Source organism: Ambystoma mexicanum, chromosome 1q (genome assembly GCF_040938575.1).
Source record: "Ambystoma mexicanum isolate Mex_15411 chromosome 1q, UKY_AmexF1_1, whole genome shotgun sequence".
Lineage (NCBI taxonomy): Eukaryota > Metazoa > Chordata > Amphibia > Caudata > Ambystomatidae > Ambystoma > Ambystoma mexicanum.
The window spans coordinates 191,947,250-191,974,171 of NC_090922.1; the positions used below are offsets into that span (position 1 = coordinate 191,947,250).

Genomic DNA, 26,922 nt, shown 5'->3' on the forward strand with positions numbered 1-26,922 from the left:
GAAGCAGCATTTGCACCTTCTAAGCAACAGTGTGCACTTGTTAAGAGAAACTGCACAAAGGAACCATGCGGGTGGACTGCACGGGTCAACAAAGGGGGCACTGGTGGATGAAGACCCCTTTCATTCTACTCTAAACTTTCATGACTTCCATCCCGCACCCTCAAATATCAATGCATCAATGCCAATGCTATTTGGACTGTCCTCACCTCCAAACCATTAGTCATCAACCTGTGCTCTCTCACCTATTATACCCTGCCCAACCATATTGACTGCTGAACCCCATGACACCTCTCCCCTTGATAGCATTGCCCACAAGTGCTTCCACCACACTACCACACTACCACACTCCAGTGTCTGCGAGCAAGGTGCTGTCCTGTTGACCTGTGGGAAACATACATGACCCAACTTCCAATGACTCTCCCTGGAACAACAGAAAACAACACTTCCCCACTGAACACCCCCTGAACAAAGTGTACTCATTAATTTATTGATGTACTCATTAATAACAAAATTCATGTTGAGCAAGTATTGAAAATCCAATATAAAACAAACTGTAAATCTATGTGTGTTTTCTCTGTCAGATCTGTGGGATATCACTATATGTAATATCAATGTTCATCAATACACATCAGGGGTGGTAATCTGTGGCTCCCCAGGCACTCGGTCTGTCATTTCTGTCGAGTCTCCACTGCATTGCAATAGCCTCATTCCCTGCATTCTCCGCCGGCTTGCTGTGCATTGTAGCGGGGGCCACACAGGCAACAACTACCATCAAACCCAGCCATTATAGGTGATGGTGATGGATGATGAGTGTTTAGGCTAAAATGTCTGGAGAGCCGCATGTCCAGTAGATCTGCTGGCCACACTTGCTGAATGAACAGAGACGTAAATACACAAAACAGTGTGGTGCAACCATGATCCCAGCCCTCCCTGCCACTCCCAAACTGCTATACAGAGAACGACCATACAACTACATTGTATAATGCCCACAATTTGGGAAAACATGGATAATAATGACTTTTTTTCGCAGTTGGAATACATTGAAAGGGAATACAGGATGACATGTTTGTTGCTGCCTCATTCCATTCACCAATCACTGGTAGGAGCCTCTTAATATGGCCGACTGTCTTGCCGCAAAAGACATTTGAAAGTATAACTGACCAAAACGTTGTGATGCCAACCAACAGCTCGGCCTTATTCATGGCTTTGTCAGTGCACGTATCCCCTGGGCTGGTCTGTGCATGGGTCTCCTTGACACCTCTGGGAATTGCCTGCATAATCAGGCCCCAACAAACCTCCCTACGTATGTGGTGCAGTTGTGTACTTATTGTAAAAGATGGCATCAGGGGTTACTCATGACTACATAGTGGTATGTACTAGTTTACAGAAAGGCCTACGCTCGGCGCGGGGTGACATATTGTAGAGAGGCGTGCTTCTCAGACCTGCTAACAATGGAGGATAAGACAATTACGGAGTTGCAAGTGTGCCTTTGGGATGGTCGAGTGGCCATTTGTCCAGGACTGCTCCGAAGAAAGAGATGCTCTTTTGAGAACGCATTTTTAGGTATGACTAAGGATGACCGGGACATTTTACGGGTCGAATGCCTCTGAATATCTACTCTGCACATTACAGACAAACATTTCTCTTTTTTTGAAAAGTCATATCATTATGTATGGTACACATTGCTATATAGTCATGCAAACTGTATGTGGCATATGACATTCATGGTGGATGCACTCAGAAAATCTCATCCCCAACATTAACAATATCAGGGCGACCAAAATAAAATCACCTGTGACTCCTGCCCTGTGATATAATCTCCGAATCAAGGAAAATGCCAGAAGAAGATTAAAAAGGGCTCACAAAACTCACTTACCAGCAGCAACATGGCGCCTGCACAGCTTGCGCATTTAGGATATGAAAGGGTAAGGGCGTCCATCTTGAATACATGATTGAAGCCAATTTTTCACACACATACATTATTTTGATTAACATTATGTGACGAAACTCGGAGCTGGAGTATTGTTCTATACTCATATCTTTCGAGCCAATTTTCAACATCTACATGAGATTTATTAACTACATTTATAAATAAAAGCTGCGCCACAGAAGATGAGCCTTGTGTAGATGTATGAATAGCGGTCATACGTTAGGAAATGGAAGATGGGTGCACAACAGATGATCTCCGTACCCCCAATCCAGTGCATGATCAGTAGCAGCTAATGCCCATGGTTGCACTAGTCAAAGATGGCCGTGTTAATCACAACAGTGTAGGTGCCCTTATTTCGGTCGGTTGCTCAACATATCAATGAGAATGAAATCAGTGCAAAGGGCAGACTGTCTGAATGAACGTCTGGGCCTGATACAGGTAGAGATGATGGTAGATGACCGAAGGTGGCTTGTACTGCGGAAAATAGCATGTCGGCTAGTAGATGAGATTGTCAATGGCGATGTTATGGTCAGCACAATCTTAACCCACTGACTTTTTCTCACTCATTGTGCAAGGGTTACTTCCCATCTATGGCCTTAGTTAGCCAACGGATCGTCAAATCCACAATACCCTCTGTGTATATTAAAAATAATATCCTTGTACTCTGCAATCTTAGGTGGATGGGATGAGGTTTCACCAAGTCTCCTCGCCACAGACCGCCCAGCTTCAATGGAGGACAAGGGGCTTCCTCATGTGAGTTATTGAGAGGAGTCAGTCAGTGATGCCAAGCTGCATGGCATACTCCTGGTCCTCTCCTGAATTTAGTTCTGCTTGGAGCTTCATCCAGAATGACTCCTCCTGTGTCGGATCTTCAGGCCAAGTGATGTAGGAATGGTTCCTCAACAGCTTCCTCAGTCTATGGTAGGTCGAGAGCCTGGAGAGACACAGTGTGAAGAAAAGCAGAATGTGAAGCACAGGACATGCAACGCAAAATGTTCCAAACACTGGGGAACTAAGCCTAATTTTCTGAGCTCTGGGCTGCAAATATAAGGCTTAAAGGCAGGGTCTTAGCAATGTTTGCCCCACTTTTACACTTCACAGCATTTTACAACCATTCAGAAGCGGCGTAGGGCCAAAAAAGGGTTTTACATTCAGGCTGAGCATTCCTCCACCACCTTCAGAGGGGGTCCTGCTTTTACGCCAGCATTAGAATTTCATGCAGACGTAAATATACATGAAATCCGCCTGTTTTTAGCACCTGCTAAAAGCAAGCGAATTACACAGGAATCGGACGGTTGTGCTGTATGTTAGCACAGAAAAGTGTTAATTTAGAAAAAAGTGGCATTTGCATGGAAGGGACCTCTTACATTTGCACTTACATACTGGTGTGTCTCCAGCATGCAATTCTCCTCATGACCAAAACGGAGCGAAAAAGAAAAGCGTAAAAGCATGTGAAATCGCCCTGAAGCCTTGCTTTTGCGGCCCTCTTTTTTTTTGTTGTTGAAGAAAATGGAAATGGTGCATGCCATAAATGCATGTCAGACAGCATTTATAAGTCATTAACATGTTTCAAGGATTTTATTTCCTTCCTGCAGATGCATTTTCTTCCCTTCAAAATGCTGGCCGCCCTGATACAGAGGATGCAACAAGTCCATGCACAAAATGACATTTGGAATGTGTTCTGGGTCCTGCCTTCTTAGCCCCAGCTACTCCATTCTGTCAATGGCACTGACCTGTTAATGCATCTACCGATTGACCTGAAGGTAAGGTTAGGCTTGCCAACATACTGCATAGAAAATGTAGTCAGGTTTGCAGAATGACCAATACATATTCAAATAATAAAGACCCAAATAAGTTCATGGAACAGTTTCCCAGAGAGTCTCATAGTCGATATTCCAAAAAAGAGCAAGGATCATACAATTTGGTGGGCGGAAGGGTTCACGCCTAGGCAGTCCACCTCTGTGTGTAATATGTAACTGTGCTCAGGAAAGTCCTAATGTTTTTTACTTTCAGTGAAGTATTTTCCAAATCATCTCTTCTACAAAACAACGGTTCGTTCATGAGAATATCGGGTTCTCGGGTAGGAAAAACAGTCATTGACATGGCTGCCATTTTGAGAAGGGATGCTTGGGTTTGTGCAAGTGAAGTTCAAAGAAAAAACGTTCCAGCAACCACTGTGTAACACATTATTATTATCAGTATTATTAGGCTATTTATTGAGTGTGGAGCTAGCTTCGGGAAGCAACAGAACACTTTACACAGTAGGAATATTACTGACTGTCCAAAACCAGAACAATAGTTCCTGTAAATATTCCCACAAACATACACAGATGAAACGGGAAGTCTCGGAAAAAGGAATGCTAATGTTTGTAAATTCTCCAGGAAGAAAAGGAAGAGGCCAATAGCATGACAACAATATGAAGCAAAATATCCCCAGGAGTGGCAGGGGCACATTTTGGTGCCAGGGGACCCATGAAGCTCCTGAGTAGACACCTCCATTCAGAACTTTTTCTTAGTTTTATTAGTACTGTCTTAATTTCCCGTAAATAATTAACAGTGAGAGAGCCCTGTGAGGGAGCTGGAAGAGTTGTGGGGTGAGAGAGCTCCCTTGTGGAGAATTTATTTCAAAATAATGGGTTGAAATGGCACATCTTGCAGCAAAAATCTTTGAATAAAATCAAGAGCTTTTTACAAAACACTTTCTTTGCCCATGTTACCACAATACATGCCAGCACTACCACAGTAAAACAGTTTCATGTCTACTGCGCCCACAATATATGCCAGCATCACTCCACGGTAAAACACTTTCTTGGTCACAATATTTGCTAAAACCGCCACTGCATGAACACATTTTGATGCTGGCTGTGCTAAATAAATGTCAGTATTACCACTTTATGAACAAATGTTCATGCTGGTTGTGCAAGGACATATCAGTATGCCAACGTTTTCATGATGGCTGTTCCCAATTTCTGTCAACACTGCCTTGTGAGAACATTTTTATGAAGCCTGTGTCGTGCATTCAGTATATGCCAGCATGCCACTGTAAAACACGTTTATGATGTAAGCACATTCACCTTTTCCGCCAAACACACATATCCATGTTTTGCCCACGTACACCTTTCCCAAAGCTAAACTTCCTTCCCCACCGAGGTGCATATGACCCATTCATAACACCACTGAAATGTGCTAGCAAGCACTCAACCCTATGTTGATACCCATTAACGCAAGTTTTCCCTTGTGGTGGGAATCATCTGAGTTTTTTCTTCATCATGTTGTGGGTGGCCAATATGCACAAACACGAGAAGGTCTTGTTAATTTCTTCAGCGGAAAGAATAGAACTGTTGTGCATTAAACATGATATACAATCTCCCTTAAACTGCCTAGGACGAGGTGTGCTTCACAGGTTTCAGGAAAAGAACCAGTATTTTACAGCGTGTGCTAGCTGCCAACGTTGCTCTTTTGTTTCAATGTCCAATGTAAATAACATGTGCTACTGTCAACCAGCTCAGCAGTATGCATTCTATGACCAAACAACGAAGAACGACTATCAGCAGTGATTGGAATATGGGCCTCATTCCGAGTAGGGCGGTAAGGGTTAACGGTCACCGGTAACGAGAACGGTGCCGTTAAACCCTTACCGGCCTACTACGAGTTCCCTTTGCAGGTCGTCCCTTAACGCCTGCTTTTAATTTACGGTACCGTTATTAGCACCTTCCCCATTCCCATTGAGCCCCCTGGGGGCTCAAGTGGGAATGAGGAAGGGCCCTGGTGAATGGGGAATTACCGGTCCTTCCAACCTTGGAATGGACTGGCAATTACTCCATTCATCAGGGCGGAGTCGGAACGATTTTGGAGGCAGCCATGCGGCAAATAGCGGCGTGCTTACCTCCAAAGTCGGAATGAGGCCCATATGTGTTTTACAGGTTATTCACATATGTTTTTAGAGTCTGGCTGTAGTAACCACCTGCCTTGGAAGCAATGGCAGTAGTGGGCAGGGCGTTGAGAATTTTTCTTACCCAGGAAGTTTATCCAGGGGAGTGAGTGGGGAACACTCGATAAAAAAGACACACCTTTCAGACCCTGTTAGCAGATTTTCACTGCTCAGATAGAAAGGGAAATAGGATGTCAATGCCAGTGCACATTACCTTAATATTAGGTCTGGCAAATAAACACAAGCATTAAGTTCACATGTATCCTCGGCCCAGGACAGTGACGTGGCAGCATTAATGTGAGGATTTACTGACATTGCCAGTGAGGGTGCATGGGCTACCAGCAGGAATGGACTGACAGTCATAAGGGATCTGTGTGCGGTGTGAGGAGTATTGTCGGTGCGGGTGGACTGGCAGCCAGAAGGAATCTAAGTGCTGGGTGAGGAGTAAGCTGCCAGAGTAGTACCGAAGTTCCTGGGTTTAAATGGTGTTATAGTGAAACCCTGCACTGGGCACCTCCAAATGTATATGCGGAATGTTTTGTTCTATACATGAATGCCAGGGACCACTGGTTGGCAGCAGTAGCATGCTATTGTTGGCTCTTATTTCTTTCATTCCAATTTTAGAAGTGGGTGTCTACAGGGCAGATGTCTCTGTGAGCCAGGTTCCAGACAGAGATCCTTGCACCGTGAAATGGAATTAGGGTGCTGTGTGGGAGAGGCAGTCTGAGCCAAGCAGCATAGGGTGGGCAAATCACTTGGGCATTGCTCGTTCTGCGAAGTGTGCTGTTCTGACTGTACCTGTGTGTTTTTGTGAATGTTGAAGGGCATCATGGTCGGACCCAGCAGGGGTTCCCAGGGCCAGCTTCAATGTTTAGTTGAGAAGAAATGATATAAGGACATTTTAATTCTTATAGCACACAGAAAGCACCAGTTAGCTACTGGTAGAAACCAAAGGGTGTCTCACTTACTAGTGCCCTGTATCTCTCTCAGGTGTCCAGGGCACTGCAATCGCCTTTGGATCCAGACCCTGGGGGAGGACCAGTGCGGGAGGATCACCTGGGTGAAGGGCCTTCGGGGAGTGGGGTTGAGGCAACCGATGGTGAGACGCGGTATCCCCCCCTTTCTCGTGCCCATATCGCCATCCTGTTTTATAGGATCCTCCAACGTCCCAACTCCCCCCCACCCCATTCTTCACAAACACTGGGCTGAGGAAGAGGGCGGTTGAGAGTTAAGAGGCTAACACTTGTCTCATTGGACATTTCCCTGCTAATCGGGTCAGGCAAAGTCAGGCACTTGACTTTAATCACATAAATCTGATACCCATTAGCTCTCCCCACACAAATAAAAGGTGGAACATAGAGACACACTCTGAGCAAGGTGGAACACGAGAAGAAGCAGAACTTCCAGGGTGTAGACGAACCCACTGGAGCAGGACTACCGATCTAGGGACTAGAGCACAGGGTAGAGAAACCCTGCAGGAGGTTGTTGCCTCGGGGAAGCCCCGAAGGAGATGCAGAGAAAGCCAAATCGGAGACAAGAAGAAACCGGCATTGTGTTTCAAGGATGCCAACGACTATCCCGGGAGAACGACAGAGTTGGGGAGGCAAGGCGAAGCCTGTGGTATTAACCTTGACTCATGAATCAAAGCCGAAGAGACAGGAAAGGAACGCGCACAACCGGTGAGTTAGCGAGATACGTGAAAGGCTGGTTTGCTTCAAGGAAAGATTGAAGCTGCAACAGTGTATCTCACAAGTGAAGGTCGCGCACATGCTGATGAGACACAAAGGAAAGCTAACCAATGATGAACTTTATAGCGGCTGATAACTGTGAAGCTAGTGATACAGAGTAGCGGAGTGGTCCGGCAAAAGGAAGTAGCCCACTCGAAAGTCTCAGCGAAATGTGAAATGGTTTGTTATAAAGCAACAAAGTGAACGAACTATAAAATGCACAATGGTCAAGATTAACCCCGGCAAAAGGGGAAGTTAAAAGGTGAATGCTTTGAGAGAAAGATTTCTTTGAACTTTTGTGGGGCAAATAACCAAAGGGAGGGCTGAAGTGAAAGTTGAAGTGGTCCTGCGTAGGTCTATAGTTAAAGCCTCGCACATTAAAAAGTCTTTGACATTAATGAAAGTTCTGAGCCCGACTGAGGGAGACAGGAAGCGTGAAATAAGTTAGGGGAAGGGAACCCCCACCGAATGTGAATAAAGCTTTTGGAAGGGAAACCCTGCAAGTGCTGTGATTGCTAGGTCCGAGCCTGGCTGAGGGAGATCTGCGTTGAATCAGGTACTTGTTGATTGAGAGGTCCGAGCCTGGCTGAGGCAGACCTATGTGAACTGTTAAAGCTTTGAGAGGTCTGAGCCGGACAGAGGGAGACCTATGTGAACTTTTTGTTGAACTGTGAAAGAACTTTTGGAAAGCTGGAATAAGTGACTTTAACGTAGAAGGCCAGGTGTGTCTCGATCCACGTATTGAACTGCCTTTGTTTTGAGAACCTGTGCCAGAGTGTGTCATCCTGTTTATGGGGGCCGCCTTACTCTGTGCTGTCCAATGTGGGGAGGAGAGCTAACTCAGCCATCTTGATCCTTTATGCTATAACACTGATCTTTCTTTGCATACACATTCCCCTTTACATACCATTTGAACAAGAGATAGGGCAGGCATTAGGTTTTGTTAGTATAGGCCATTTTTGATTTGACAGTGACTGACTAGGACTGTGCTTTCTTTATTATTTGATGGTAGAGACTGCTCCCAACATAGCTATAAGGTTTTGAAACCTGTACCTCTTGTGTGAGTGTCATACTTGTGATACCATGCCTCCTTTACACTACCCAGATGTATGCCTTCTTTCAAGACAATTCAAATACGTCACTCACAAAAAGTGAACTCACTGGTATTTTCATTTATGCTTATGACACACCTAACGCATTTGTTTTGTAAAATTTCACTTTTTCCCTGCATGATTTATGAAACATTCCTTTATCAAACAATGAAAAACAACTAGGCTAACATTGCACACATTGGGCCTAATTATGAGTAATTGTCCAGTACTCACAGAGAATTACTGCAAAACTGATGGGTGGGGTAACATTGGCATCACACCATCTTTGGAGTCCATACGGCCCCAGGATGACTTTTGTGGATTTAATAAGAGCAGTAATTCTACCAGAGTAAATCCGCTGATGTTTTATGCAAAGTGAGGGATTTATCTCCAGCTACATTCTGGAGACAAAAATTCAATTTCCTCTCCAAACTCAGAGAATCGCTGTGTGGCAAAGTGGTGGTAATTCTATTACTGCCATTTGCCCCTGTACCACTGAATTTGTAAAGAGGCCTAATATCTTTTGCAGTGAGTCCTTAAGTTGTAAAGGCCTATTTACTAATCCACCATCAATTTTGCAGTCCAATGCTAAATTGCATTGTGGTACATGTAGTCTTCCATTCAAGATGGGTGGGAACTAATGCAACAACCGTACTCTTTTTGTTTAACATATTTCTTGAATGACCTTTATATGAAACCAGGTCATTTATTGTGGTTTGTGTTCTTTTCAAGCCATCTCTATAAGTATTCTTGAAAGCCAAACATGGCGATGAAGAGGTGAAAGGACTAGAATGCAAGTGGTTGATGTTGATTTGCCAGGTCTAGGGGTGTGAGAAGAGAGTTTGCAGGCCTGGAGACTAAAGACGTTGTTTATCCTCCACCAGGCCCTGTGATGATTTTGTTAACATTTGAAGATCATTGAAATTGCTTACTGTCTCTTCTGCAAGACCTCCCTGGCAGGGAAGGACTGGCAAATGTTGGCCTGGGGAGCAAATGCAATTTTCTGGCCCATGGTGCATTGGCCCACGCCCACAATGCAGTGCCCCCGACTTCCTGAAAAACTAAACATAATACATCTCTAGGCCCCAGGGAACCTCCCACACATACCAAACATACTAAAATGATTTCACCAGAATAATATAATTTGTGAAATGGGAAACGTGGGATTTGAGCCCCGGTTTCTCGTGTCCCAGTTTGGCAGGCTACATGTCTTCCCATCTCATTCCATCGCATCCCATCTTTAGTTTTAGACCAATGTAAAAAGGCGAAGAAGCTGCAGAATTCATTGGTAGAGTTGACTCAGGGGCCCTGGCTGAGATCCAAACATGCACTGGCATGGCGCAAGACCCATACCTGGCTTCTTCCCCCCCCTTCACACAACACATAAGCAATACCCGGCACCCTTTTACCAACCCCCACAGCATAAAAACCTCACTTGGCATACTGCCTCCCCACCAATATGCATTATGTAAATGGTTAATATTTGTTTATATATGGAGTAATACACTGGAATAATACTATATATTATAAACCCATGTGAATGAGACTTTCCTCACAGGCATTTAAAGAAAACAATGCACAGTGATGAAAAGTGGTTTCCTTAGGCTACCATAATGTGCCAATTGTGGAAGGTCCTCATGCAGCAAATTGACCAATAGGCTTGAATCACAACCTGTCTGCAAACAAATCCTTCTTTTGTAACACATCCACCCTCTCGAATGCGATCCCGGTGTTGGCCACACATCTCTCAAAACATGTTTTTTTGAACAATATCTGACCAATGACTAACCCCAATCGACATACCGACACAGAGACCCAAACTCACAACACTGCACTGCTGTTAAAATATGCCACCTCAAATGCTGTACAGAACGCTCTGTTGCTCTTGAGCTAGGTCCGCACTTTAAACCATAAAAATAAGGTTGGGATGTAAGCCCTAGCTTCCTGGTTCCACTTTTAAACTTAAACAGCAGAGGAGATTTCGTCTTCCCCTATTCCATCTTCAATATTAGACCCATCAAAATGCTTTCTGCAAAGTTGTTATTCAATGGCTAAACTAAGTACACTGTTCAATAAATCTGGTTGACAAAGCACCAAGTCAGATGAGAAAGCAACCTGACAAAATATAAGAGAAGTCTTCACTTAAACATATGTTCATAAACCAAGTATGCATCATTTTGTCAGTATGATGAAAGGGGTTGTGTCAGTCCCACAATCAGGTGCAGTGACATGCAGGTTAATCACAGATCTCAGCAATAGTCTGTCAATCTGCTGACCTACCTTTCCAGATTTTTACCTCTGTGTTATTTACCCTATTGTTCTTACCCATCACCCTCCGGTGTACTTTTTTTGCACCACATCCTCGATGCCTCTCCCCCTTCTTCCATACAATGTTTTTTAAAAAAAAACACTATTGTTTTTTATAACATTCAACACTAAACAACAATACAACAAATGCCATGGCATAACATACAGAATGGCACTGCTTACGGGGAGTCTCTCACAGTTGGAATTGTCATGGTGCCTTCTGATATCTATGCACACAGTCCTCCGATTACCTCTTCTCAGCTGCTTGTCAGTTCATCAAACCCTTTGAGCTTGGGTTTGAATAGCGCCCACGGCTGGTTAGGTCTTTTCATTTGGGTTTTCTTCTTGGTCCATCCGATTCGTAACCTCGCTTTCTGATTGGGCGGCGTCCTCCGTGTCCCTGTTATCTCTGGATCCCAGCATATCCTGTAGGAGTGTGTTCCAAGCCATTATTTTGTCACTACTTTCTCTTGACCCTTTCTGGACTGTGCTGGTTCATACTGTTGTCTCTGCCAGTGCCCAACGATTCAGGTTTGCCCAACATGCTTCTATGCTGGGCCCTATGTTGGCCTTCCATGCCATTGTGATCCTGCGTTTTGCCAGGATGCACATCAAGTCCTTCATCTTGGCTATATCTGTCTTTCGGTTGCCTCCCCTTGGGAACAGTCCTAGCAAGTAGCTTTCTGGCATCCATTGTTGCATTTGTTATCCGCCCATGGCCGCCCTAGCCTTGATGCCTTCCCAAAATGTCTGTATTAGTGGGCACACCCAGAACATGTGGAGCATGTCTGCATTTTCCGCAGCACATCTGGGGCAAATTTGAGTGTCTTTACACCCCATCCTGGATAGTCTTTTTGGGGTGAGGTACGCTCTGCTTGAATCTTGCATTTTCGTATATCGTATGACCCTTCACCATTCTTGATCCGTAAAGGGCCTTTGGAGTTCCGTCTCCCACAAGTCTTGTATGTACAGTTCCTTAGTGTTATTGGTTTTCATAAGCTGCTCGTAAAGCCTAGATGTCGTGTGTCCTCCTTTGGAGATGTCATACCATGTGTCTAGGTCATCCTTTGATCCCTCCTCTCCGGTGAGGTCCGGCCACTTCTTCTTGATAGTTTGGACCATGCTAGTATGTAGCATGAACTGTCCTTTGTGTATTTCATTCTTCTTCTTTAAGGGTGTTGAAGGCCACCCATTTACCCTCAGTCCACAAGTCTCCCACCTGTGCCACTCCTTTGGCTTCCCAATGTGTCCTATATGCAGCCAGGGCTTCTGGTTGGGTGCCCACAAGTCCCGCCAGGGGAATCTGCAAGGAGCCTGGGTCTTGGGTTCCTTGGATCTTCCACGCCCTCTTCCATCGTGTTAGCCCCAATCTGAGCAGGGTAGGCAGTCCCTCGGTCCAGGGCTTTCCCATCCAGATGAGTTCTCGTAAATAGCAAGTCTGTAGTGCTGGCTGAAACAGTAGTGAGTCGTTGGAATCTTCGTCCCCCAGCAATCGGACCACAAATTGTAGCTGCCCTTCTAAGTAGTATCTCTCGTAATTGGGCACTTTGATTCCCCCGGACTTGTAGTCCCTTTGTAGAGCGTGCAGGGCTAGTCTGTTACTCCCACCTCCCATCACAGGAATTCTCACACTATCATGTTCAATTTCTTAAAAAATGTCTGAGGTATGTTGTGGGGTATGTTCGTGAAGTAATATAACAGACAGGAAAGGACCGTAATTTTCAACAGGGCTGCCCTCCCTATTACCCCTAGTGTCAATGTCCTCCAGAACTCCATGGACTTCTCTGTTTTTTCTAGGGCCGCTTGCATGTTGGTAGTGTGTGTGTCTATGGGATTGCGATGTATGTCTATGCCCAAATAGCGGAAGGTGCATAGCGCCCACATGAGACCCAGGTGTGGCAACTGTTCTATGGGAACCTGCCTGAGTTCTGCCAGGGGGTATAGGATGGATTTTTATTTGTTTATGGAAATGCCTGATAGTCTGGCACATGCGTCTATTGCCTCCAGCAGGTCAGGGCGGTTTGCACGAGGGTTTGTGATATCGTCAGCGTACAGTGACACTAGATGTGTGACGTTGTCTATTCGTATTCCTGTGTCTGCGTATGCTGCCCGTAGGAAGACCACCAGTGGTTCTAATGCCAATATATAAAGCATTGGGGATAGTGGGCAGCCCTGTTTTGTGTCCCTGTATATCCTCCATGCTTCCAAGATATGACTCCCCCTTTTTAACTCTGGCTATGGGGTCTTTATACAGTAGCCTGTCCCATCTAAGAAAGCCCTCACCCATACCAAAATGAGCCAGCACCCTGAACAATCAATTCCAATTCACGGAATCAAAGGCCTTGACCGCGTCCAAGGACACTATTGCTCATTCGCCCCACCTGTCCTTGGTTTGATCCACCACATGGTGTAGCCTCTGCAAATTCCATGTGGTGTTGCACCCCGGGACAAAGCCTGTTTGGTCCGGGTGCACCAACGTGTGTAGAACCCTTTTTAGCCTATTAGCGAGAGCTGCTGTCAGGAATTTGCGGTCCTAATTTATCAATGAAATAGGCCTGTAAGAGCCCGAATCCAGGGGTGGTATTCCTGGTTTCAGGATGGGTATTATTATAGTTTCTCCCATGCTATCTGGTAACTGGCCCCTCTCAAATGCCTCCTGGTACATATCTGGTAATTTGGCAGTTAAAGTGGTCTAGTATGTTTTGTAGAACTCTCCGGGTAGTCCGTCGGGTCCCGTAGTCTTGGATGTCAGGAAGATGTCTATTACTGCTTCCAGTTCCTCTACCGTTAGGGGGGCCTCAAGCAACTGCGCCTGCTCTGCATCCAATGTTGGGAGTTCAATCTGGTCTAGGGCATCAGCAATGTCTGAGCTGTCTCCTTCTCGACTGCTTGAGTATAGGGTCTCATAAAAATGTGAAAAAACCTGGTTGATTCCCTCTTGGGTCCTCACCACCTCTCCTATGTTATCTCTAACCATGTTGATCAGGACTTTCTTAACCCCCTGTTTGGTTGGCCAGGCTAAGAGCCTCCCTGGTTTATCCCCTTCGGCATGCAGTCTTTGTGTATATTTCCCATAGTTTAGATTCCCCAATTTCTCCCAGACTGTGTTACACTGTATCCTCAGGGACACAAGCTCAGGCAATTTCTTCCCCAACGAGTCAGCGTGTAATTGCATCCTCTCTATCTCTCTTTTGATCTCCCCAAGTTCTGTCAGGGCTCTTCCTTTGAGTCCTGCTGTCTTCCCAATCGCTGCGCCTCTGACTACTACCTTGAAGGCGTCCCACACCGTGGCCGATCTGTCTACGCTACCTGTGTTGAGTTGGATATAATCATCTATTATGTCTTGCAGATGCCCCTGGACCTCTCCCTCCTGCAGTGTCTCTGCCTTCAGCCTCCAGGTCGGTATGGGGGCTTTTCTGTGCGTGTATGCCCATATTGCTGTCACCGGGGTGAAGGGACGTCATTTCATTTCACCAAAATGCCAGGGGTAGTGGAATTGACATCACACGACCCTCCACCTCTGATGACATCACAGGAAGTGATGTCATTTGACCCCACCCAAAAGTGATATCACGGGAAGCGATGGAACACGACCTTTCACCGCTTGACAAAATAGGAAGTTGCATCACATAGCATTGTTACTAAGTACACTACGAAAAATATGGTTATGATATCACTATTATGTGATATAAATTTCCTACAAGAATGGATCACCATATGTATCGTTAAGATCAGTGTCTATCGGCCCATATTACCAAATTACTGTGAATACAAGCAGACTTTCATCGCCAAATGATAATGATGTGTTATTATATTGCACTTACTCTTAAGTGCTTTATAAAGAACCAATATACATACAATATCACCCATACTGTGTTGGTAATCATATATCGACTTCAGAAGACTGAAAGACTGAGTTGAAGTGATTAAGGACATACTAAATCAGTGACTCACCACCTGAATGTGCCTGAAATAAACCTTTAATGAGTTTAGCAATTATTGTACAGAATTCCAGAAAGACAAATTATTTGTTATTCCTATTCTTTCTTATTTAGGGTCACTGCAGAAAGTGTTAAACTTGTGGCACCCCTGTTTTTTTGTTTTTTGTAAGAGGCCTGAACAAGAAAGCCAGCCACTGCAGAAGCAAAGAGCCACATGGTGCTGGTAACAGCCCAGGAGGTTGCATTTAAAAAAAAACCTAAATGATGTCCCTGCCCTGCCGGGATGTGATCTGAAAGTGCCCTAGATCTAAGCTGCGCACTGGTGAATTCCCCCAGTGTCTCGCTGCCAGTAAAGATGTAATCTATACGTGTGAACGTTCAGTGTGGGATGCTATATTAGGAGCATCCTCTCTTATCTGCATGCAGCCTTCTCCAAATGTCCTCCAATTTGAGCTGCTCCAGGATTGCCTGCAGTGCTTTTGCCGGTGGGGCCGGCTTCTTGTCCTTGTCATCCGATTGGACTAGGAGCGGGTCCAATGCACAGTTGAAATCTCCTGCCCAAATGAATGCTGCTTCCCTGTATGGGGCCAGCCGTGGTGCTAGTCTCTGGAAGAACGTTGTTGTATCCTCGTTCGGGGCGTATGTGCTAACCAAGCACACTTCCTGGCATCCCGTGCACCAACACCCACCTGCCCTGCCTGTTATGTACTTGCGCTAGCAGCTGAAAAGGGACCCCCCAGGCTATCCACATTAGCACCCCTCTGGCATAGGTGGAATAGGTCGAGCTGAACATTTGTCCACCCCACTTGGTCGCTACCTTGGACTGTTTGTGTCTCGTCAAGTGGGTTTCTTGCAGCATCGCTATTTTGACCCTTGATTTGCTGAGCCAGGTGTGCACCCTTAGCCTCTTGATGTAGGCATTCGGCCATTGGACGCTCCAGATGGCTATTGTGATTTCCTCAGAGTTCATATCACTGTGTCCTCTCTTGGCCCATCCGTTCCCATAGGCCTGTTTTGATTTTCATGCTTGTGTCCAGATCGCTTGTACTTATGTCGTTGAGCGTAGTGCTTACTGGCATCATCCATCCTCGGTTGTCTATGCCCCTCCAGGCCTTGTGGCTCTTACAAAGTTCCTACAGCTAGGTGGTGTAATTCACAACTTTCCTCTCTTTCTCCTTTTACTCATTTAGTTTCTTCCTGTCGTCTTATCCATGTAATATACCCTCCCCTTCCTGTGCCTTCTTCTGAACAACGAACATTAACATTAAACAAACGCCCAGCCTCCCTCCCCTGCTCAGGCACCTCTGCTTCTCTTGCTCTGCCACCCCCCCAAGTTGGGGCAGGCCCGCCGCAGGGTGAGGCCTCAAAACAGGCATCTGAACTTGTGGAAATCTGTGGGGTAGGTGTCCCGTCGTCTTCTGCGGCAGGAGCAAGGTTCATCGCCCCTTCCTTTATACTTCTTCTGGCTTGCATCATGTCAGTGGTGTCTTCGATGTCCATATTTAATATTAATCCTGCACGTATTTTCACTGGGGTGGATTCCCGTTATTGTTCTCATTTCTGGCTCTCTGTTGGGGGATGCCCTGTTGATCCATCCATGCATGGGGCTCCTCCGTCGTTTCGAAGAAGTACGATCTGCCTTCCCACATCACTTTTAATTTAGCAGGGTATAGTAGCATATATTTTAGATTTGTTACCCCGAGGCATTCCTTAGTCGGTCCAAAGCGTGCCCGTTGTCTCTGGACCAGAGCTGTATAGTCCGGGTAGATTGCTACCCTAGAAGAGTTTCTTGTTATCACCCCCCTTCCCTTGAGAATGTCAGTATTTTCTGCTGATCCTTAAAGTTCATGATCTCGGCGATAATCAGTCTTGGGGGGGCTCCCGGTTGATGTTTCCTATTCAGGGCCCCATGGGCTCTCTCCACTATGAAGCCCTGGGACAGCACTCCTGCTCCAATCTCTTGCAGCAAGAGGTTTTCGATATAGTTCATGGGGTCTCTGCCTTCCTCCCCCTCGGCAATCTGACAATCCAGACATTATTTCATTGAGCCCTCCCCTCTGCATCTTCCGCCCTGTGCTTGAGGGTCTTTATCCGTTGGAATATATCTGACATTTGGCATTGTGCAGTTACAATGTCGGTGGTATTTTTCTGTACCTGCTGTTCCGCCGTACTCACTGGGTCTGTAAGGGTCTGTACGTCCTGCCGAAGGAGGCCCATGTCCACCATGACTGCATCCAGTTTGTTTTCCAGGGACGCCTTCAGCGCCGCTATAGCCTCCAAAATGGGGCCCTCAATTCGACATCCTTCCTGCTGTTCTGAGCTGGTCACAGCCATCTTGCGTCTAACGTGGAGGGTTGGTTTTTGTCATGCTTCTTAGTGAAAGATTCCATGCTAGTCTGTTTACCTTTTCCGCTCTTTGATTTGTCTGGCATTCTGCTCCTTTTGATGTGTTGCGAGGCTCGGCTATCTCCTTAGCGTCTAGAGCAGGCCCTCTCCCTCTGGTGGTGTCACTGCGGGGGTGTCTAAAGGTGTCTCTACCTGTTACAGGGTCTTCTGCGGAGGTACTTGGTGTGGGTTTTCTGCCACCCTTGCTGCTGGACCAGACTGGGTCTCCCTTCACCCCTTTATTTCCTTGTAGGCTCGGTTGGTCACTGTTGTTGGAGGCCTTCTGGTGATTCGCTTGCTTGCTATGTCTATCTGAGTATCACGTGTCACAAGTGTGTTTCTCTGGTCCAGGGTGTTCTCCCCCCTCTCGTGCTTATTTGGCCTTTGTTGTCTTCACCCCATGGGGGTGTGTGCTCACAAGGCGCACTTGTCCACTATCTGCTGGGCAAGGCGGGGTACGTATAGATCAGGTGGCCTTGGTGAACACCATGTATTGCGCCTTGTCATGCATCGACTTTCAAATATTTGCACTTGATTTAGGTGTTTCAGCCAGCAGTGGTTCAAAGGTGGTTATCCCCCTGGTCCTTGGCAAGGACCCCCTATGGCCTTGTATCATCCGCCTCTGCCGTTCAGTGCGCCGTGTTGATGTTTCCTCCCTCACGGTGCAGGGTTATTCTCGCTCACTCTACCCCAGTGTCACAGGGGGTGGGGGTCCACGCTATGTCCTGGGTGCTCCGTGCAGTAGACTTTCAAGAAAGCGCTTCTTGGGAGCACAATAAAAGCCATGTCCCCTCTACGTCTGGCTGAAGTGGGTGGTTTTGTTCAGCGCCCCAAATGGAATCCTTGGTCCTTTCTGAACGGGCCAGGGAGTGCCTCACTGCCTCAACGGTCTGCCCTTGGCCCGACTCGTTGGACCTGGGCCGATTGTCTTGGTCAGTGTCTAACCCAGTGCAATACTGCGGTGGACTGCGGCCTCCCACACTGCTGGGTGTGTCGAAATCATTTTGATGCTGTGTCCCAATTTGGTGGGCCTTGTGGTTATATTGCCCTCCGGCGCCTTTGGAACGGTGTCTATCACCTTCACATGGGCCTGCTGGTCTAGCGGGATGTGTCAGTTCTTCCGCCCTCCCCCCGGTGGCACTCGGACGCGGGCCCATCTCTCTCCCCCAAGCATGCCTGCGGATGCTGTTGTTGCTGTGATGCGGCCAGGTGGGCATGGATTGCCCTGTGGTTCCGCCGCGGCTCTAGGCAGGTCACCCGGCCCATATGCTCTCGCTGCGTAGGATGGGAGTAGATGTCATCCTGTCTCTGTGTGTTGCTGCTCAGTCAGGCAAGTCTCTGCTTCCACCCCCGGGGGGGGGCAGCCGGCTCCTGCTGCTGAGGTCACCCTGAATCACTGTTGCACCCCGCAGGGGGAGGAGGCACCACAGGTCCTGAATCTCTTCGTTGCACTTGGGGACCCGGGACCGCCCGAGGCACCGCCCACACTGGTGAGGGCTTGCCCGCTTCCCCGGCACGCTCGATGTTTGCGCTACGACCTGCTGTCAGCTGGCGTTTGATGTCACCTTCGCCTTCTGGGCAAACTGTGCGCCCCCCCTTCGTACCGGAGCTTCGCCGTCGATCCGCTGCTCTCAACGTGCTCTGCGGACACTGTATGTGGTGCGACTGCCCTCGCTAGTCATACCACCACTCGCCTCTCATCCTTTGCTGGGCCGACTTTGGCTCCCACGCTGCGAGGGTCTATCTTAGTGAGCCACGCTGTATGTGCCTGCCATCTTGGAATAAGCGACTAGGATCTTCTCCATTTCTTTTCTCCCGTTTCTTGCTCCGATTCTCCACGAGAATCTTCCCAGGCGTTCTCTAGACACTTAGACACCTTCTCGTTGCGTTTTTTCACAATGTTTACTCTGCAAATCTAGCCAGTTTGACTAATTTGCATACAGGATCTTCACAGAGCTCTGAAGCCGTGCTGCCTACCGCATGGCCACCAAGCCACACCCACCATCTTCCATACAATTCACTTTCAGACTTCCTTGCCCTTTTTGCACCCCAATACCCCTAACTCAATCCTCTACCCTCACTCACACCCCCGTTACATGCTCACATTGCCCAGTCACTAATTCCTTTCACGCACCACCTTTCATTGAACTGGCTCACATGTAGACAATAGATCACCATGATTTGCCAAACAGCCTCTGCCAGACATGATGAGAACTTGTGGTCGGGGTCTTGATAGAAAATGTGGCTAGGGTTCAGCACTTGTACAATGCAGAGCAAAAGACGTAGAGGGGACATGGCTTTTATTGTGCTCCCAAGAAGCACTTTCTTGAAAGTCTACTGCATATTTCATTTTATGGAACCAGAGGGAACAGCAAGAGGGGTATATCTGGGATCTGGTGATGGAGAAGAGCAACCCATCATATTTAAGTGTGTTTTCAAGGAAGGTGAATAGGCATGATACATGAAACAGTCATAGAGAGAAAAGACATTGGGCCTCAGCACGAGTTGGGTAGTAGCCCTTACATGCGGTGGTAACGCTATTACGCTGCATTTAAGGGTCCGCCCAATCAGGAATCTGGCAGCATTTACCCCCAGCTCCAAGCTGGGGGTAAATGCATCAACTAACTGCTAATTGCGCTGAAAATGCCCCATTTGTTCAATGGACCCAATGGGGAATGGGGAGCACTCATTACCGCTATTAGCCCAGGCAGTATCACATCGCTATCACCGCTGGGATACCGCCCAACTAGTGATGAGGCCCATTTCATGGTACTGTGCATGTAGTATTGCATGCAGAGGACAATTTTGGAAGACATGAGAATCACAAACATCTATATTCAGTACCCTACACACAGTGGCTATAGCAGGCAAATGAGGCGCTCCTACCACTTGCATTTACGGATTGCTCCATTTTAATTTCTCTCTTTAGCACACCCTGTCTCCCTTGCTTTCAAACAGCTACAGTGTACAATGCGTGCAATGTGGATCTTGGAATTGGCAGGTGAGGGAAGGGAGCAGTTTGGAGACTTGCCTCATTACCATACGCTTGGTGCTAAGGGTTGTGGGAGGCAGGATCATTTGGTTTAGAGAAGGGGCTGCCAGAGATATGGAAACCCTAGGCTCACATCTCACCTTCCTTAGTATGTTGGTTCGCAAGGCCGAGAGGAGTCGTAAATCTCACTCTAAGTGTTATGCTTAGTGGCCCTGCTTGGACCTTTGTCTGTCAGGGCCACAAACAGGCGATCAGGACAAGGCCCAACATCATGGGTGGACTGAGAACCAAAAGAGGCCCTGGAAATAATTTTCAAAGTGGCCCCATATTACACATTTTTAGCAAGCCCAAACCTTTTGCTATGAGAACATTTGGAAATAAAATAGGTTACCTCACAAACGAGGCCCAAAGTGCAATGGTCTACCTGAAAATCTCCAGAGTTCCCTAAAGGCTAGGCCACCTCTGCCCAAAATCCCTTGTTGTTTCTCTCTTTGTCGTTTCTCCCCGAAGAATACCCCAGTTGTTCCCAAAAGAATCAAACCCATCTTACACAGCACACACAGCCAAAGGACAAAAATTAACCCCCTCTTACCCAGCCAGTCCATCACCTAGTGTTTCGGCAGCTTCATAATTTCAAGTTCAGAATGATGCTGAAACTCTACAGGGGTTTCTTCACAGAGAGGTTTATACGCTTGTCTTTCTGCTGTTCTGAACTGGATGTCCTCTCATTTCCTACATCTTAATCCCTCAAAAACTGATGTTCTATTCTTTCCTGCCTGCACCATTTCTCCCACCCCACCTTCCCTCTCCTTTCCTCCATCCTTTCTTCCCTTTTCACCATCTGCGCGCAACCTGGGCGTTATCTTTGAACCTTCTCTCTCTTTTTCTCTTCATTTTTCTTCTGTGGCCCGCTCTTGTTGTTCTGCTCTTTTTAACGTTCGTCATGCTCGCCCCCATCTTTCTTTTCATGCTACGAAACGTCTTCTTTTCTCACTTTTCTTTTCCTGCATTGACTATTGTTCATTTTCTATTATTACTTGGTCTCCCGGCTTCCCACCTTCATCCTCTTCGTTCCATTTAAAATTCCTCCATTCCTCTCCTTTTCTCTATACCCCCTCGGTCTTCCATAGCACCCACCCTACTCCCAATTTCGATACTTCCTTTTGAATGTCATCTTCTTTACCACTTTCAATCAATTGTCTTCAAACGCACTCATGGTCTGGCCCGCTCTATTTTTTCTGCCTTACTTTTGTTCTATGTCCCCTCCCGCCCCTTACAATCACAATATGTATTTCTTCTAACTGTTCCTAAACCTCCCTGGGCTTCATCTCGTTTCCGTTCTTTTACTCTCCTGGCTCCCAAACACTGGACCGCTCTTGCCCTTTCACTTCGTTCTGCCTCATCTCTTTGAATCTTTCAAACAAACCTCAAAACCTATATTTTATCTTCTCTTGACTCTTTTCTGATGTAACTTGTAACTATGCTTATTTTTAATCATGATGATCTGTACTGTTTTTTGATATTTTTTATTGTTCAGTGCCTTTGGCAAAAGGCGCTCAATAAATTAAAGGAAATTAATTTCCAGCTGAGGGAGTGCTCCTTGTTTGGCTGAACTGTCAAAGGGAAACAGGATTTCCCTTTGACAGTTCAGTTCCCCAGCTGCACATGCTCACTGAGCCATGCAAGGCTTGTGCGTTTTGCTTTTCCAGCATTGCATAGCTCATTGGAAATTCTGGCTGGGGCACTGCATGTCTGTATGTGCGAGGGGGAGCTCCTGCACCTCCTCGCACATACGGACAAAGCAGCCTGGAGCAGGTGGTTTCAGCCCCCACACGCAGGGCAATGCAGAAGGTACGTTTATGTTAAAAAAAATATTTAAACACGTGTATGGATGCGTGTATGCTTGTGTTATGAGTGAGTGTGTGAATGATAGAGTGATTGCTGTATTTGTGTGTGTGTTAGTTTGTTTTGGTCCGTTGAGCTGATTTTGGCAAGTGGTGGATAGAGGGGGGAAGGAGGGTTGTACAACAATGGCATTTTAAAAATGCCTAAATACCTTTGTTGCACAATCCCCCTACCCACCTCCCAAAATCAGCTCTCCTTCTGAGGCTCTGTGGAGCCCAGGGGACAGGGATGGTATTTTTTTACTGAATTTCTATCACAGATGTCCAGTCAAAAATACCACGCTTTCCCCATTGGCACCCCAGCACCTTGCATACACACATAATCATGTTGATTGTGTTAGGCCCAGTGGGGCACAGGGGACTGGGATGGTATGTTTTTACTGGACATCTATTAACGATGTCCAGTAAAAAATGTCATGCTTGCGCCCTGTGCCCCCAGCACCAATTGCAAATTGTTTGGCTATTTACCAATTTTTTTTAAGTATGCTCCAGGAAGCTACATTTTGACCCCCCGAATCCCCTTTGATTGGTTTGGACTCCCTTGCTGCGCTCGGTCGCTATGGCATTTTTGGGGGAAATAGTTATGCCCCTCCACTTAAAAAAATCACCAGTCACCACTGGCCCTCAGACTGTGCTGGGAAAGGGATGGGGGGAGCCCAGGGACTGTGGTGGGGGCAGGATGGGCGGGAACCATGGGATAGTGGTGGGAGCAGGGTGGGGACAGCCCAGGGTGTGTTATGGGTGGGGAGAGTGCAGGGACTGGATAGGAGTGAGATGAGGGAGCCCAGCGACTGCGATGGGAGCAGGTGGGGGAGCCCAGGGACTATACTGGGAGTAGGGTGCAGTGACGGTGCGCAATACATACTGTCCATTTGGCATTTTTGGGGGGGCCCGGCCTGCCCAAACTTTTCTCAGGGGGTGCCCTCGCCAAAAAAGTTTGAAGACCACTGGTCTAAGATATCTTTAAAGACCTTTGAATCGTTCAAGAGTACAGAAAGTGCACTTTATGACCCAACAACCACCATAGCACTTTACATGCAGCTCACAGTTATAGTGAAAATAAGGTAAGTACAACCAGCATTCCAGCTGAGCTGCAGAGGCAATCCTCAGTCTGGTGAGGCTTATGAAACTCCACAAGAGGAGTTAAAGGGTCAAGTTAGTTGACCAGAGGCCCAAAGAAGAAGAGTTGCATAGATGGAGCCCAGCCCTGTTGCAGTGGATGTCGTGGTCAGGGAGACTTTGGAGATGTACTACAGATGAAGCCCCAAGACCCAGGAAAAGAGAACCAGTAATGGATTGGAATTTAGAAGCTCACATGGATGTGACACAGGCAGCTGGAAGGAGTTAATGAAGGCCAAGAGCAACATGTCTAGCGTCAGGATTTAGTTTTGGTTGCAATGTAGATTCCTTCTGCAGCATCTGTAAGCATAGCCCCTTTATATGGTTCGCCAAAGACTACAATGTCAGCGACTTTGGATGACTCCTTTAAGAGATTTCGCAAAGGAGAGGGGATGACAGTAACTGCAAAGAAGCAAAATACTGACCCTTTAATTATAATCAGATGCAGCTTCGGTCAGGGCAAAGGGCTTCGGCACAGTGTGCAAGGCGGTCCCATGAGGAGGATCAGCTGCAGAGTTCTGAGGTAGGATGTTCTCCAAAGCAGTAGGTAGCAACATCACCACATGGGTGTCATCAGGCACCAGGGTCCCCACATACCAAGTCCGGCAAGCACCAATACCCCAAGGGACCACACAGGGCTGCAAGGCCAAAGGTCCCAGCCACTGCCTTTGGGTGGAAAAGGAAGAGCCTGAAGTAGGATCCCAGGATACAGAGAGGCAGAGCCCCACCGCCAGGCAATCGGAAGCCATCAGCACAGCGAACACCAGGGATCCCGACTGAGCCCTCACCTCTCCAGCATCCCTCAGTAAGCAAACCATCTCCTCTAGGAAGGTGTGGTTTTAAGTCTTAAAAAGGAGGGCTTTAGCTATTTGTGTATTGAGATGAGGGAAGACCCTAAGGTGACTTCAGAAAACAACTTGTCAAAGATACTGGAAGTGATAAGGCTATCATTCATGAGGTGGTTTTTGTTAAACTTTAGTCAGTGGGGCAATGTAAAAATCATAACGATGAACATGCTTTCAAAGTTGCTTTACATTTTCAGATAAATCTCACTAAATGAATTTTGAGGAAGAGGATCTTGTGTCTATTCTATAGGGGGATGAGAAGCTTCTTATGGGGTGACGGAAACAGTGTGAAATTTTACCAATCCACACCTAAGGAATCCAGATGTAAAGGGGAGAGTTGGCTTTCCAGATTTATCGCACTTCAACCAGGCATGCATCTTGAGCCAACTGATAACCTGGCTGAGTGGGAACCAAGACAATATGTGAATAGACATTGAAGAGGGATTCCCCCAAGCAGGTGGGCCTACATGGTCCTTCCTGAGCGTTATCAGGCATGGCGACAACTCTTGGTTGGACATGTTGAAACCTTTAGAGCTGAGAGTCCGTTGTTGGACCAGATCAATGATTTGGAAAAACAATAGGTTCAAGACAGGGGGTAGGAGGATAATGATGGAAGTGATGCGTAATGCACAGCCTCTAAATGAATTACACCCGAGGGCCTTAACTTATTTGGAAGTGAAACAGAAATAGATTAGTGATGTTTACATGATGTTGATGAAATTGGGGAGCCATGTTGTGGACAGAATTTGTCAATCCTTGATTATTGATAGCAGTTCCCCTCTATATTGCTCACTGTTTGTGAGTGACTGTATCACAATGGCTTTGTTAGGTTCTCAGAAGTCTATCCACAACTCTGGGCTCGTTGTTTAGATATGACGTCACCGTGCACAACGTCCCCAAACATATGGCAGCCATTTTGGGACTAGGTCGCGAGACAGGAACCGAGGCAGAATACCTGGAGCGCTGCACAACGTACCACACTGTAAGCATTTATCTTTACTCCTATTTCGAAGTGTATTATACCATTGATTGGTGCTGGAACCTTTCCCGTTTGATTTATAGGAACTTGCCTTAGTTCACAAGAGGAATTTATTGAGAAATGTCCATTTTCATAGAACATCCCTCCTATAACTGAATCTCGGGCTCAGCTCTAAGCCTGTTACAGAATGTTTCCACACTTGACTATGAGCCACACTTTTTGAGCACATATGATGTTGAGCCTGGACTTTTAACTTTTTTTTTAGAAAGAAGGTAGGAGGCACCTGGTCCTTCATAGTCCCACAACAGTGTTGGAAACCCATAAAGATTTTGAGGTAGGTCATGTACCTACCCATTTAGATATCAGACGCTACAATATTGGTCATCAATAGATCCAAGATAGCTGATTTGATATTTTCATTTCAGGGGCACCATACAGAGAAGACAGTTTATTGTTTTTTGCAGTTACTAGGGAAGAGCTCTGGCATTACTTTGAATTGTAGACATATATGCCATTTTTTGCAATAATTTAAATGGAGTCCAACACAAAACCCTGTCTTGTACATCCGACAGAGCTGAACTAAGTTGGATCCTAGCAGAATAGAATTGAAGATACCTCAGTGGATGATCTAGTTGTGAGCTGGGGTGAATGGGGTGACGATGGGTTGTGATAGTCCTGTGAGATTATCGTGTTGGTAATAATTGGTAGGATTGATATAAATTGTAAACAAATAGAGGTTCTCTTTATTTTGGAATTGTAAATTACTTTGAAGGTGCTAGAAAGACAGACACAGAGAACATTTGCTCCTGAGGAAGGAATTGAAATCCCAAAACACATAAGAGCTTTTATGCTATGGAATATTTATTCACTGGAAATGATTTTGTAATCAATTACGCACATTTAACACTAACTATGTAATGCATTTGAAAGTTTTTTCTGAAAATGTTTTTTGAATGATCATTCTACGTTTTCAATATTACACAGTAAATTAACATTTTAATTGTTGTTTGTTTTACAAATACTTTTTGTGCAGGGGACACAAGTGTTCCACAGACTGTGGACACCAACTTTCTTTATTCTTAATGTACATCCTAGTGCCAAGGGTATTTTTCTCCCCTGCAACCACCTACTACAATAAATAGCAATATAGATTACTCTTAACAGCAGGTGTGCTCTGGTACATTTTATTTCCATACTAATAAATTAGTATGGGCACACTGTTTGTGCAATAATGCAAACACAGGGAAATATAAAAACCCCAAAAGCATTGAGACTTTTATATTACTTCTAAGAAGCTCTGTTGATGGGGAAAACCAGATATATACGTGCAGCCCAAATGTACGCCATGAGCGCTGATACTAGATATGTTCTTAAATACCCAGCAATGAAATGCTGAGATGAAATATTTTACAATTAGGCACTATGATTTCAAGACCTATCAGGGAAATGGTTTGACTAACATTTGTGTGATCAGCAGGAAACAAGTGGCAAGGAAAAAGGCTCTTTTTAAAATCTATTGTTATTGTCAAAAATGTCTGAGAAAGATTATCGCAAGACTCTGCTCTCAACCCTGAAACAATAGATATGCAAATTGTATGAATGATGCTTTTTGAAGAAGAAATATATTAGCGTCAGGGGCTAATGATACATTATTATAAGAGAACATTGCCTTAGTACATCTATCTTGTTCAGATAACCACAATCTACACAACATATTTCCTTTGAAGAAATTTGATTATCTTGTTTTCAAATTGTTTATTGTATTTTCTTC

General features: G+C 46.0%; 1 protein-coding gene across 4 annotated transcripts in view; it reads right to left on the bottom strand.

Moving 5' to 3' along the window:
• Positions 1 to 466: 466 nt before the first annotated feature.
• Positions 467 to 26,922, bottom strand: part of LOC138526426 (toll-like receptor 13) — a 269,812-nt gene continuing 243,356 nt past the window's right edge. For all 4 annotated transcript variants that reach the window (XM_069637187.1, XM_069637171.1, XM_069637195.1 and 1 more), the window contains one exon: positions 467 to 2,864. In XM_069637187.1, coding sequence (XP_069493288.1) covers positions 2,702 to 2,864 — 163 coding nt within the window. In that variant the 3' untranslated portion in view covers positions 467 to 2,701. The remainder of the gene's footprint in view (positions 2,865 to 26,922) is intronic.